This window comes from Rhinopithecus bieti, unplaced genomic scaffold (assembly GCF_001698545.2).
Source record: "Rhinopithecus bieti isolate Rb0 unplaced genomic scaffold, ASM169854v2 scaffold_13207, whole genome shotgun sequence".
Classification (NCBI taxonomy): Eukaryota; Metazoa; Chordata; class Mammalia; order Primates; family Cercopithecidae; genus Rhinopithecus; species Rhinopithecus bieti.
The window spans coordinates 2,086,197-2,099,642 of record NW_016807866.1 but is presented as its reverse complement, the minus strand read 5'-3'; the positions used below and the strand labels follow the sequence as shown (position 1 = coordinate 2,099,642).

General features: G+C 42.6%; 1 protein-coding gene across 14 annotated transcripts in view; it reads left to right on the top strand.

Moving 5' to 3' along the window:
• Positions 1-13,446, top strand: part of SYNJ1 (synaptojanin 1) — a 111,660-nt gene that overhangs the window by 18,804 nt on the left and 79,410 nt on the right. For 12 of the 14 annotated variants that reach the window (XM_017883903.1, XM_017883915.1, XM_017883904.1 and 9 more), the window contains exons 3-4: positions 9,497-9,583; positions 11,425-11,692. The exons of 1 other annotated variant lie outside the window; for it this stretch is intronic. In XM_017883903.1, coding sequence (XP_017739392.1) covers positions 9,497-9,583; positions 11,425-11,692 — 355 coding nt within the window. Of the gene's footprint in view, positions 1-9,496; positions 9,584-11,424; positions 11,693-13,446 lie in introns of those variants that run through there. One more of the 14 variants, XM_017883914.1, reaches the window with a different exon arrangement.

Genomic DNA, 13,446 nt, shown 5'->3' with positions numbered 1-13,446 from the left:
GAAAAATGAATCTTGTTGTTAAAATTTTCTTATTGTCTTTATGTGGTAAGTTTTGGTTATACCTAACCTGTTACATATCATTCCACCTTTATTTTTTATGGAGAAACTACTCTTTTTTAAATTTAAATTTATTTTTATTTTTTATTTTTTAGAGTGGGGTCTTGCTATCTTGCCCAGGCTGGTGTTGAACTCCTGGGTTCAAGCAATCCACTTGCTTGGCCTCTTAAAGTGTTAGGATTACAGGCATGAGCCACCATGCCCAGCAAAACGATTCTTTTGGGCCCACAAAAAAGTTTTCATTTCTAATAAACAGTTGGTATCAAATGGAAAAAAAAAAGGTACCTAAGAAAAGGTATGAATGAAAATGGTGTTGAGTATGACATGGGAAAATAGTCTTTTCCTTTAAAATGAGCTACAGAGGGAGTTAGGTACTATTTATTCCTAAGGTGTTATAGCAGAAACTTTAGAAGTTGGAATTTGCTTTAGCTTATGTGTTCAGCATGTGAACTAATGAGGTGCAGGCCGCCTTACCTTAGCTGAACTGCTGTCGATCTTGATGGGCTCAGAATCACTCCAAAAGCAGTTCTCTTCTGGGATATTCCTACCTACTTACGGTTAGATATCAGTAACTTACAAAGAAAGGTTTGTTTTGCCTAGCATCTCGTTTGTTTAATAACCACCATGAATAGGAGGGGGAAAAAAATACCTCTTCACAAAAGGGAGTTTATTCCGTTCATTGAAAGTGCAGTGAATACCTTGAAAGACTGCATAGCAGGAAAGTGACCTGAACTTCCCTAACACTGTATCTCCTGAACTTTCAGTTCCGCTCATTCTTTCCGTTTGTTTCCTCTGAGCTCCCACACACACGCTGCCACTTCATAAACTTCAGTATTTTAAACCGTGGTTAGCAATCATTTAACAATGCCTGTATTTCCCACCCCCACCTTACTACTCCCTGCCACAGACATACACATTTGAAAGTTTCCAGACATAATTGAGGAGTTGTTGAATGTGAATCTCAGTAATGAGGGCATTCAGATACTTTCAATGATAAAGTAAAATGTTTTATCTCTTTTTTGAGATGGAGTCTCACTGTGTCACCCAGGCTGGAGTGCAGTGGCGCATTTTGGCTCACGGCAACCTCTGCCTCATGGGTTCAAGCAATTCTCCTGCCTCAGCCTCCCAAGTAGCTGGGATTACAGACCTGCATCACCACACCCACCTAATTTTTGTATTTTTAGTAGAGACGAGGTTTTACCATGTTGGCCAGGCTGGTCTCAAGACTCCCGACCTCAGGTGGTCCATTTTATGTCTTATTTTTAAATTAGCAAAACATTTTCTTTAATGCGCAACCTCTCCATTTGTTTCTGTCTATTAGATGAATATTTAATCAGCAGCTGCAGTGTTCATTCAGAGTCTCTGTGTTAGGTAGGTATGGTGTTGAGATGTAAGGAAATGAGGCTAGGTGCAGTGGCTCATGCCTGTAATCCCAGTACTTTGGGAGGCCAAGGCAGGAGGATCACTTGAAGCCAGAAGTTTCAGACCAGCCTGGGCAACATAGCAAGACCCTGTGTCTACAAAAAATAAAAACCAGGTATGGTGGCACATGCCTGTAGTCCTATTACTACTCAGTATAGTCCTATAGTATTAGTGCCTGTAGTTCTAGCTACTCAGGAAGGAGGCTGAGGCAGGAGCATCACTTGAGCCCAGGAGCTTGAGGTTACAGTGAGTGGTGATTGCACCACTGTACTCCAGCCTGGGTGACAGAGTGAGATCCTGCCTCAAAAAAAAAAAAAAAAAAAAGGAAAGAGAAAGAAGACCTAGTTTCTGTTGTTACTAGTTTAGATGTAACTATAGTATAAATTGAGAGAAAGATTTACCTCCAACTAGAGCGATCAGGGAAAATCTTTGGGAAGGGAAGTGGTGTTTTAGTTTGGAACTGAAGGATAGGTAATATTTGGAAATACAAGGATGATTAAGGTTGGTCCTGATGAAACAACAGTATGAACAAAGGGAGAGAGGGAAGAGAATGTGGAACATGTGGGCAACAAAATTATTCATGTTGGCTGAAGCATGGGATGCAAAGGAGGTTATTAAGGCAAAAAGAATGATGGTGATGATTGTAAAATATTTCCAAGTGCTGTATTTTATCTAAAGATTATACATATTATTTTATGTAATGTTGTACAGCCTTTCTTATTTTAAATAATTTTTTTTTTTTTGAGACGGAGTCTCGCTCTGTGGCCCGGGCGGGAGTGCAGTGGCCGGATCTCAGCTCACTCCAAGCTCCGCCTCCCGGGTTTACACCATTCTCCTGCCTCAGCCTCCCGAGTAGCTGGGACTACAGGTGCCTGCCACCTCGCCCGGCTAGATTTTGTATTTTTTAGTAGAGACGGGGTTTCACCGTGTTCGCCAGGATGGTCTCGATCTCCTGACCTCGTGATCCGCCCGTCTCGGCCTCCCAAAGTGCTAGGATTACAGGCTTGAGCCACCGTGCCCGGCCTAAATAATCTCTTTATAGTAGAAGATTCTAAAATTATTTTCTAGAATTAAATTACCAGAGAAGTGGGGCAGTAATTTAATTAGGTTCTCTCCCCTTCCACCAAGTATTTTTGCTGAATTTTATGGAGCTCTCATAAAATAAAGGAAATCTTTTTCCCCCATAAAAAAAATGAATGGCGCCGAGGGACTAACAACGCGGGTATTGTATAACAAGGTATTTAGAAGAGTTTACCTTATTAACGTCAGAGATAAAAGCTTCTTTATCTGGGAATAAGTATATGTATTTTAAAATTATTTTGCTGGTTACATTGAAAACATTTTAATTTTGAAGCAATTTAAAACATACAGAAAGGTTGAAGTATGGTATAAATAACCTTTTTCCTCTGGACTTCTTTTTTTTTTCTTGCCCCAGAACTGAGTGGATTCTCTGGACTTTTTGAGAATAGGTTGCTGACATGATGCCCCATCACCCCCAAATACTTTGCTATGTATTTCCTAGAAAGACATTCTCTTATAAAACTATTGTGTCTGGAATTGGTGGGTTCTTGATCTCACTGACTTCAAGAACGAGGCCGCGGACCCTCGCGTTGAGTGTTACAGTTCTTAAAGATGGTGTGTCCGGAGTTTATTCCTTCAGATGTTCAGATGTGTCTGGAGCTTCTTCCTTCTGGTGGGTTCGTGGTCTCGCTGTCAGGAGTGAAGCTGCAGACCTTCGTGGTGAGTGTTACAGCTCTTAAAGTCAGCGCATCTGGAGTTGTTCCTTCTTCCCCGTGGGTTCGTGGTCTCGCTGGCTTCAGGAGTGAAGCTACAGACCTTCGTGGTCAGTGTTATAGCTCATAAAGGCCCCCTGTACCCAAAGAGTGAGCAGCAGAAAGATTTATTGCAAAGAGCGAAAGAACAAAGCTTCCACAGTGTGGAAGGGGACCTGATCCGGTTGCCACAGCTGACTCTGGCAGCCTGCTTTTATTCCCTTATCTGGCCCCACCTATATCCTACTGATTGGTCCCTTTTATACAGAGCTGATTAGTCTATTTTACAGAGAGCTGATTGGTCCATTTTGACAAAGTGCTGATTGGTGCGTTTACAATCCTTGAGCTAGACACAGTGTCACAGAGTGCTAGTTAGCTACAGAGTTAGCTAGATACAGAGTACCAATTGGTGTATGTACAAACCTTGAGCTAGACACAGAGTGCTGATTGGTGTGTTTACAATCCTTGAGCTAGACAGAGTCACAGAGTGCTAGTCCTCCAAGTCTTTACTAGGTTAGCTAGATACAGAGTGCTGATTGGTGCACGTAGGATCCTCTGGCTAGATATACAAGTTTTCCAAGTCCCCATCCAGTTCAGGATCCCAGCTGGCTTCACCCAGTGGATCTTGCACCAGGGCTGCAAGCGGAGCTGCCCGCCAGTCCCCAGTGGCGCCTGCACTCCTCAGCCCTTGGGCTTTCGATGGGATCCGGTGCCACGGAGCAGGGGCGGCGCCCCTAGGGGAGTTGGGGGGGCCTCAGGCTGCGCGGGAGCCCACCGCAGGGGAGGAGCTCAGACGTGGCAGGCTGCAGGCCCAGAGCCCTGCCCCGCTGGGAGGCAACTAAACCCGGCGAGAATTTGAGTGCAGTGTCGGCGGGCCAGCACTGCTGGNATCCTCTGGCTAGATATACAAGTTTTCCAAGTCCCCATCCAGTTCAGGATCCCAGCTGGCTTCACCCAGTGGATCTTGCACCAGGGCTGCAAGCGGAGCTGCCCGCCAGTCCCCAGTGGCGCCTGCACTCCTCAGCCCTTGGGCTTTCGATGGGATCCGGTGCCACGGAGCAGGGGGCGGCGCCCCTAGGGGAGTTGGGGGGGCCTCAGGCTGCGCGGGAGCCCACCGCAGGGGGAGGAGCTCAGACGTGGCAGGCTGCAGGCCCAGAGCCCTGCCCCGCTGGGAGGCAACTAAACCCGGCGAGAATTTGAGTGCAGTGTCGGCGGGCCAGCACTGCTGGGGGACCCGGCACAACCTCCGCAGCTGCTGGCTCAGGTGTAAGCCCCTCACTGCCCTGGGCCGGCGATGCCAGCCGGCTGCTCCGTGTGCAGGCCGTCCAGCCTGTGCAGTGGCCCGCGCCCACCGGAACTCACACGGGCCGGCCAGCGCAGCCCCTGTTCCCACCGGCGCCTCTTCCTCCACACCTCCCGGCGAGAAGAGGGAGGAGGCGCCGGCCTCAGCCAGCCCAGAGAGGGGCTCCCACAGTGCCATAGCAGACTGGAGGGCTGGCTCCTCAAGCGCCGCCAGCGTGGATGCCGAGGCCGGAGACCGAGGAGGCGCTGAGAGTGAGGGCTGCTAGCACATTGTCAGCTCTCACTATCATAAAGTTAACCGTGATGCATTATTGCCGTCTAATCCTTATCCTGTCTTCAATTTTTTTTTTTTTTTTTTGAGACGGAGTCTCGCTCTGTCGCCCAGGCTGGAGTGCAGTGGCCGGATCTCAGTTCACTGCAAGCTCCGCCTCCCGGGTTTACTCCATTCTCCTGCCTCAGCCTCCCGAGTAGCTGGAATTACAGGCGCCCGCCACCTCGCCCGGCTAGTTTTTTGTATTTTTTTTTTTTTGGTGGAGACGGGGTTTCACCATGTTCGCCAGGATGGTCTCGATCTCCTGACCTCGTGATCTGCCCGTCTCGGCCTCCCAAAGTGCTGGGATTACAGGCTTGAGCCACCGCGCCCGGCCGTCCTGTCTTCAATTTTTACCGATTGCCCGAACAACGTCCTTTATAGCAAAAGGATCCAGTTCAGATGTATACATTTTATTTTGTTGTCAGTCTCTGTAGTTTCCTTAAATGGAAAAATTTCTCAATCTTTGATGTTGGTGGCCTTAAAAATGTTGAAAGTGAAAGCCAGTTACTTTGTAGATTGTCCTTCACTTTGGGTCTGATGGCTTCTCATGCATAGATTCAGGTTATTCACCTCTGGCAGAAGTACTGCAGCAATGGTGCTCTTTTCACTGTGTCTTGACAGGTGGCTCACAGTTTTGACTTGTCCTTTTACTGTTGGTGTTCACTTTGGTTTACTGTTGTTGTTGAGACAGGGATTTACTCTGTCGGCCAGGCTGGAGTGCAGTGGCATGATCTCAGCTCACTGCAACCTTGACTTCCCAGGCTCAATCAACCTTCCCGCCACAGCCTCCCAAGTAGCTGGGACCCCAGGTGCATGCCACCACACCTGGATAATTTTAATATTTTTTTTGTAGAGACAGGGTCTTGCCATGTTGCCCAGGCTGGTCTCAAACTCCTGGGCTCAAGCACACCTTCTGCCTCAGCTTCCCGAAGTGCTGGGATTACAGGCGTGAGCCACTGTACCAGGCCCCTCCCTGTTGGTGTTCACTTTGATTACTTGATAAAGGTGATGGTTTGCTAGGCATGTCGGGAAGACTTTTTATAATTGTTTTGCCCATTCCTCATGAGACTGAATTCATAGGCTTATAATCCATTACTCTTATTATTTGTTTTGATGCTTAAATTTTCCTGGATTTCACCAGTAGAAACCCCTTCAAGCTACCTTCTACATGTTTGTGACATATCTCCATTATCCTTTAAACACTTGCTTACTTTTTGGCACAATACTATGTTTCAGGCTCATTTTGTCCCTGTCTTTGCCCTGGAATCAACCATTTCTCCAAGGAATCCTAGTAGTTCCTTTTAGTGGAGAATGGTATGTAGAAGCCAAAGTATGGTAGGTGTGTGCATTGCTGTCAGAGTATTATAGATCCTGGGTCTGCTAAATGGCTAGTGCTAAGGAGTATATGTAACTATATATGTATATGACATATATACTTATATCTATGTTTCTATATCTTTTCTATATCTTTTTGTCTGTCTTCAGTCTATCTAGAAAACACTGGTAACTCCAATTCTTTTTTTTTTTTGAGATGGAGTCTCGCTCTGTCATCAGGCTGGAGTGCAGTGGCACAATCTTGGTTCACTGCAACCTCCACCTCTTGGGTTCAAGTGATTCTCCTGCCTCAGCGTTCCGAGTAGCTGGGACTACAGGTGCCCGCCACCACACTCGGCTAATTTTTTGTTTTTTTAGTAGAGATGGGGTTTCACCATGTTGGCCAGGATGGTCTCAATCTCTTGACCTGGTAATCCGCCTGCGTCGGCCTCCCAAAGTGCTGGGATTACAGACGTGAGCTACTGCGCCCGGCCTGGTAACTCCAGTTCTAATCAACACTGTCCATTCTAGTTTCTTTCTTTGCATTTGTGAGTACCTTCTCTGACAGTGAGAAACCTGGCTCTCATTATTCTTGATCATTCCCCGTAAATAACCACTCTCCTATTGCCAATGTAGCCTCCTCCACTGCATAGGTACCCTCCTTACCCCACTGGCACTTCAAAACCCTGCCTTCCCCATCCCTCTCAAGCTCTTACTTACCATGTCAGGGTGCCCCTAACACACCTGGGTGAACAGTCCTCTCCTCACCCTAGTCAGACTTCAGGAACTCATGCCAGGCTGCCCCTCCCACTAGTGGACGCCCTTTTCCCCCGCCTCTAGCTTCAGCTTCATGCACGGGCCATCCTTCTTTTCCTAGTGGCCAGTACTGGGCCTCCCTCCACTCTACTCAGAACCTTTGAAGCATATATCTTAAAATAGGGAAACATCTACTGTCCTTCAGATACAAATATATTTAGGAAGAAGATACTGTTTTCTCTTATGAAATTGGAAGTGTCTGGAATTAAAAGTACATTTGACTCTAAGAGTATGGACTTTAAGGTGTGTGTGTGGGTATGTGTGTATCCTGTTTCCTGAGTCTCCGAATAGAATACAAACATGTAAATAACTAAACTGCAAAGTATTTGTTTGCATGTTCGAATTAGATGATAGTCTAACAGATGGGCCTTCATTGGTCCTGAGAGACATATGTTCATGTGTTTGGAGTGTAATTCATGAGAAGATAATTATTATGCATGATTAGAAGAGAGAACATTTTGTTACATGGTAATTTAAGTTATAGAATGACTTTTCTGTTTTCTAAAGGAAGGTGGTGACTTAATGTTAAGAATATATTTTTTGCTAGGCATGGTGGTTCATGCCTGTAATCCCAGCACTTTGAGAGGCTCAGACAGAAGGATTGCTTGAGCTGGGGAGTTCCCAACCAGCCTGGGCAACATAGAGAAACTGTATCTCTACAAAATTAAAAAAAAAAAAAAATTACCTGGACATGGTGGCATATGCCTGTAATCCCAGGTCCTTGGGAGGCTGAGGTGGGAGGATTACTTGAGCCCTGGAGGTCAAGGCTGCAGTGAACTGTGATTGTGCTACTGCACTCCAGCCTCTGTCTCAAAAAAAAAAAAAACTATATTTTCTTCTTAACTCTTCTGTCTCCTGGCATTTGAACCCAAATGATGATTGCTGCTGAAATGGATATATCTAGTACTTTCTATATAACTATATTAGTGATTGTATTTTAAATGTATATGGCATATGACTTGTAAAATTCTAGAAGAATATTTATCCTGGAAGTCATGCCTTCTGTCCCGAGAGGTATAGCAAGTCTCTATAATGTTTACAGTACATGTGGTACTCTTAAAGAGGCAGTATTTAGGAGAAGGCAATTCTATTTTGCTGTATAAGATGTAATTAAAGTTTATATTGTAATGTTTTATATTTGGGTTGTTTGTCATGGAATGTTAGGATTAACTGTTGTACAAACATAAGATATAATAATAATAATAGGAACTCAAGGAATGCAGAATGAAATATAAACCCCCATCACTTTAATGGGTTGGTGAAATCTCCACTCCCTAATTTCATACTGGGTGGTTTGATAATGGCCCACACTTAATAATGAACACATTAGAGAATTGTGAAAATGTCAGCTAATTGAGTGATTGAGTCATTTAGTCTTAGCCTGTGCTGCAACTAGCAGAGCAAAACTCATCAGAAGGCAGAAGCCAGATCACTAGGAAGAAGGCTTAAGCCTACATGGTCTGAAAAGAGGTGAAGCAGGCAGGGAAAGTGAGATGTTCTGTAGACTCTGGAGAAGAGCTTCCAGGCAAAGCAAAAGATCTCTAATGAGAAGTACAAAGGACTATTAGGCAAAGCAGTAGGCTAAGAAGAGCCCTTTTGTTGGCAATAAAGATGCGCTGGAAATGAGCCAGTCATAAGGATCTCCTTACATGATTTTCTAACGTGGAACATGTTAGTATTGCCAAACATACTATTTTGTAGATAAAGGAAAGGGGATATGTGTAGGAGATAAGAAGTAAATAATGTGTAAACCGGTCAGCCAGGAAGTGAGTTGAGCGTGGGGTAGATGATGGAGAAGGGAAAGCAGCAAAGAAGGAAAGAAACCTGGAAGGAAAGGAAGGTATCTTTCTCAAGGATCAACTGTAGACTGTGGGATGTATTATTTGTATTTGTCCTTTGAAATACCGGTTGTTAATATTTCTTTGGTTCTTTGTCAATTTTTTAATATGTATTTGCTAAGTGCTAGGAAGATTTTTCCTTTAAAGTTTCAGGATTTGATTTTTGTTGTTGTTTTTTCTTCTCAATAGAATAATCACAATAGCCTGTCTTAGGAAAATTATTCTGTGGTTTATATTCATTAGCAAGATAACGTTAACTTTATAGCAGAAGAAATAAGGCAAAGACCAGACTTTTGTCTTTTCAGAATCAGATTTCCCCATTCTTGCACTACATTTGTGTAGTCAAGTGTTGCCATTAGCTTTTATCATTTAAATGTTTTGTCAGTTTTCTAAGTGTCAAGCACTATTCTGTCGCGAATAAAAGGATAAGAGTACAGAGTTCAGATCAGTGGAGAGGATGGATTGATTAATAGATCGTCTTGGAATAATTTATTAACTCTTTGGGAAGAATACTTATGTTACTAGTTTGAGAAAATACTTTATGCAGTACATTTAAGAATATCAGATTTAGAAACTTTTGATTGAAACTCTGGATTTATACTTAGCTAAATAGAATTCAATGTTTCAGGTCATTTTTCTTAAACTAAAACTTTGTTTTGTAGCATCTGCAGAAAAAGAGGCAATCAAGGGTACATACTCCAAAGTACTGGATGCATATGGACTCTTAGGTGTTTTGCGGTTAAATCTTGGTAAGTTTATCATCCAGTAGAATTCATCCATTTTTTCATTTCTATTTTGTAATTCTAAGGATTTGAGAGGGACTAGCTATGAATTATTGTAGACTCTTTATTTAAGCTACACATGTGCTAACATCTTTTAAACATTAATGTAGCTAATGTTGTGATAATGTTTGTTGCCCAAAAAGGCATGCTACATGCTCAAACTCATGGAAGTCTAAGTTCGGAGACAGTCTCTGGTTTGACCACTTGAAGAGATAAGTGTCAGTTGTCAAAACAGAAAATCAGAACATTTTCCTTTTCATTGCTTCAGTGCATTTAGGAAAAAGTGTCTTCATTAGAACTACACTGATTTTTCTTGGTTTATAGTGGAAAAGACATCTGTTTTGAATTCAGAAAGCTCTGTTTGAGCCTTTTTTTTTTTGCCACTTAATGTCACCATAAGCTGCAGAGTAACCTTTGCAGTTACTAGTTTATCTATAATTGTGTGGCTCGAAGTGGTGCGTCAAGATTGGTACTGGCCCATAAATTATTTTGTTATTGATCCGTGATAAGATAAGGAGCTTGCACTATGATGTAAATCAACATATGGCTTCTTTCATTGATAAAGTCTTACTAGAAAAAAAAGTCAGCTAAACTAAAGGATGAACTTAGTAGTATAGTTGATTTCCATTCTGGTATATGCGTCCTTTCTCACTGTGAGCTGGTAACAGTTCCTGGACCATACTTTGAGTGGCACTGTTCTATAAAATGGAGATTTGTCGTTTGTTATGGATCTATCACATATAAAGCACTATGCTTAGGTGCTTTGCTGATTAGTCCTGGGTAAGTCTCACAGTGTAATGAGGTATTTGCTTTAATCTCTTTTTATAAGAGATGGTATCTCAGGTTGGTTATGCTATGTCCTGAAATTGGTCCAGGTAATACGTAATGGAGCCACGATTCAGGGCCGCTTCTACCTGTGTCAGAGCCCATGCTCACAGTAACCATTGTTCAATTTCAACTTTATACTAATTTCATAGACTTTTTGTCACAATTACATGAAAACAATCTCTATGAAAGTTTTTGTAAACCAAATTGCTTTATAAATTGTTACCAGAGACTTTTGCCCATATGTCATCAATATCATCAGCTCACAATAGTATACCATTTTTTCAACTTTACTATTTACAAAGAACTTGTAAAAATGAATGTGAATTCATTATCTTATCTGAATTTTCTGACAGTCATTAAGCAAAAGTAGAGAAGGTAACACATACTTTTTTATTTGATAAAGTTTTTTTCTTGTTTGTTTGGGTTTTTTTTGAGATGTAGTTTTTACTCTTGTTGCCCGGGCTGGAGTGCAATGGTGCAATCTCGGCTCACCGCAACCTCTGCCTTCCAGGTTCATGTGATTCTCCTGCCTCAGCCTCCTGAGTAGCTGGGATTACAGGCATGCGCCACCACGCCCAGCTAATTTTTGTGTTTTTAATAGAGATGGAGTTTCTTCATGTTGGTCAGGGTGGTGTTGAACTCCCGACCTCAGGTGATCCTCCCGCCTCGGCTCCCAAAGTGCTGGGATTACAGGCATGAGCCACCGCACCCGGCCAATTATTTGATAAAGTTTTTATAGCCTCAGAGTAAGTTCAGGAACAGTTTTATGTGAGATTATCCTGTTAATGTTTAAATGCTTTATTATACTTAATATATTTAAACAAGGATTTTTTTCAACCAAAATGTCTAGTGAATTTCAACACATCCATGATAAGTTTAAAATAATCACAATGTCAGATTTTAAAAATAGAAGTGCAAGAAGAAATGGAATAGCTTAAAATGTTGGGATTTTCATCCAGTAAAATCTTTGGGTTTTGCAGGTGATACTATGTTACATTATCTGGTCCTAGTCACTGGATGTATGTCTGTTGGAAAAATTCAAGAATCTGAAGTTTTCCGAGTTACTTCCACTGAGTTTATATCACTGCGAATTGATTCTTCAGATGAGGATCGCATTTCAGAAGTGCGGAAAGTTTTGAATTCAGGAAACTTTTATTTTGCGTGGTCTGCATCTGGCATCAGTTTAGATTTGAGTCTTAATGCGCATCGTAGCATGCAAGAACAGGCAACAGATAATAGATTTTTCTGGTGAGTTCATTTTTTCCCTTTTGGTGATTTGGGACATGTTCAGCAGTTGTTCAGTCGTCAAAACCTCCTCATTGTGACAGCAAGCAAGGAGGAAGGACCCTGAAGACCCTCGATGCCCCTTTTCAGCAGCAAGTAGCTACAGAGAATGACCTCTGCCCCATCTCCCAAAAGATTTCTGGGTCCCCATGCCTTGAGGGAGAAATGTAAGAGTAGATAGTCAGATATGAGCAGGCATGAGGGGGAGGTATGCATGTTGGAAAGAATGCCCCGGAACACCTCTTAGGATGCCCAGTACTCACTCCATGGTTGAACTGTCAGAATGTTGTTAACTAGATCCTGATATGGAAGGAAAAAGGCAAAGGGGAATTCCCGAGAGCCGAGCAGGCACAATGAGTACAAAATTGATGGCTATACCTTCCTGGGTTGGTGGTAATAAGCAGTGCCACCATTAGATAGGATTCATATCGATCACTGGTTCCAGTGCATGTGCATTAAACACAGTAAGGGAGGATCCCCCAAACTTTGGTGAGAACTGGGTAAAAAAAGAACTGAGACAATAGAAGATCACAATGCAGAATGTCTTGGGGGTGTTTCTAGCAGGGTCAGCCCACTCTCTTGGAGTGTACTTGTATTTCCCCCAATAAAACTTGTGCTTGCTTTACAAAAAAAAAAATGTTCAGCAGTTGTTATGTCTAGAGATAACAAGGGATAGACATTGTTAATTGAGTGTATCCCTCTTTCTTTCTCTGGAGTCCTCAGCAGAGCATGGCAGGCAGCTACTGTCGGTTTATTGAAGTTGGCATGTGACATAAAACCCCTGTGCTCCACCCGATCTAGACTGAACTTTCATTTCAAAAATACATTTAAAATAGTTGTGTAAATTTAGAAATGAATTTAATTGTAACAAAACTGTGTTACTCACATTTCCTATTCTTGGTTTTGAGATCTTGTCTCTGGCAGCATTCCCTTTCTAAGCCAGCATTCCCTTATTATTCTAAATTTTAAGTAGGTGGTCTTGATTCAAGAGCAACAGACTGTGAAGTAGTAGTATACTGGGACAAAGTCTAGTACTATAACAAGATAAGACTTATGTAGGTAAGTGCGATGTATTTCATAATTATGCATAACTGTGCTGTATTCTAAGTAGGCACAAATGATGAGCAGCACACATGGGACTATAATTAGCATTGTTCTATTGCAGCAGACCAGATTTCTAGTATAGTGGTTCTGTTGTTTACAGCCAGCATTGATGTTGACTTTTTTCCTTGATATCTTGTGCAAATTATGTTTTATTTTATTGACATATGGTTTAAGGCCAAAGTTCAAGACTCTCTGCTCTTGGCCTTCCTTAACAGTTCAGATTCAAGGTGTTTCCTCTTGTGTACTTTTTCTCTCTCACACTTTCACTGTCATTTACATAGTCCTTGAGTAGCACATTCAGGTGTCACGCATTTGCCCTAGCTGTCAGAAGACTCAAAGTCAACAACAACCTTAGGATAAGAAACTAACTTTAGAACAACAGCTTGGTCACTTTGTAGCTCATATGGAAGTATTTTGACCCAGTGGTGGCATCAGGGAGAAGAGTGGACAGAATAAAAACAGAGTTTATAGCATTATGTGTTAGAGACTTGGGTTTAGCAAAGGAGGAGACCATGAGGGAGAGGAAAGGAGAGAGAGGTTGCAGGGACTAACAGGGCAGATGAATGGACATGAGTTCCTGCCTGCCCAAAGAAGCTAGCAATGATGGGATGTAC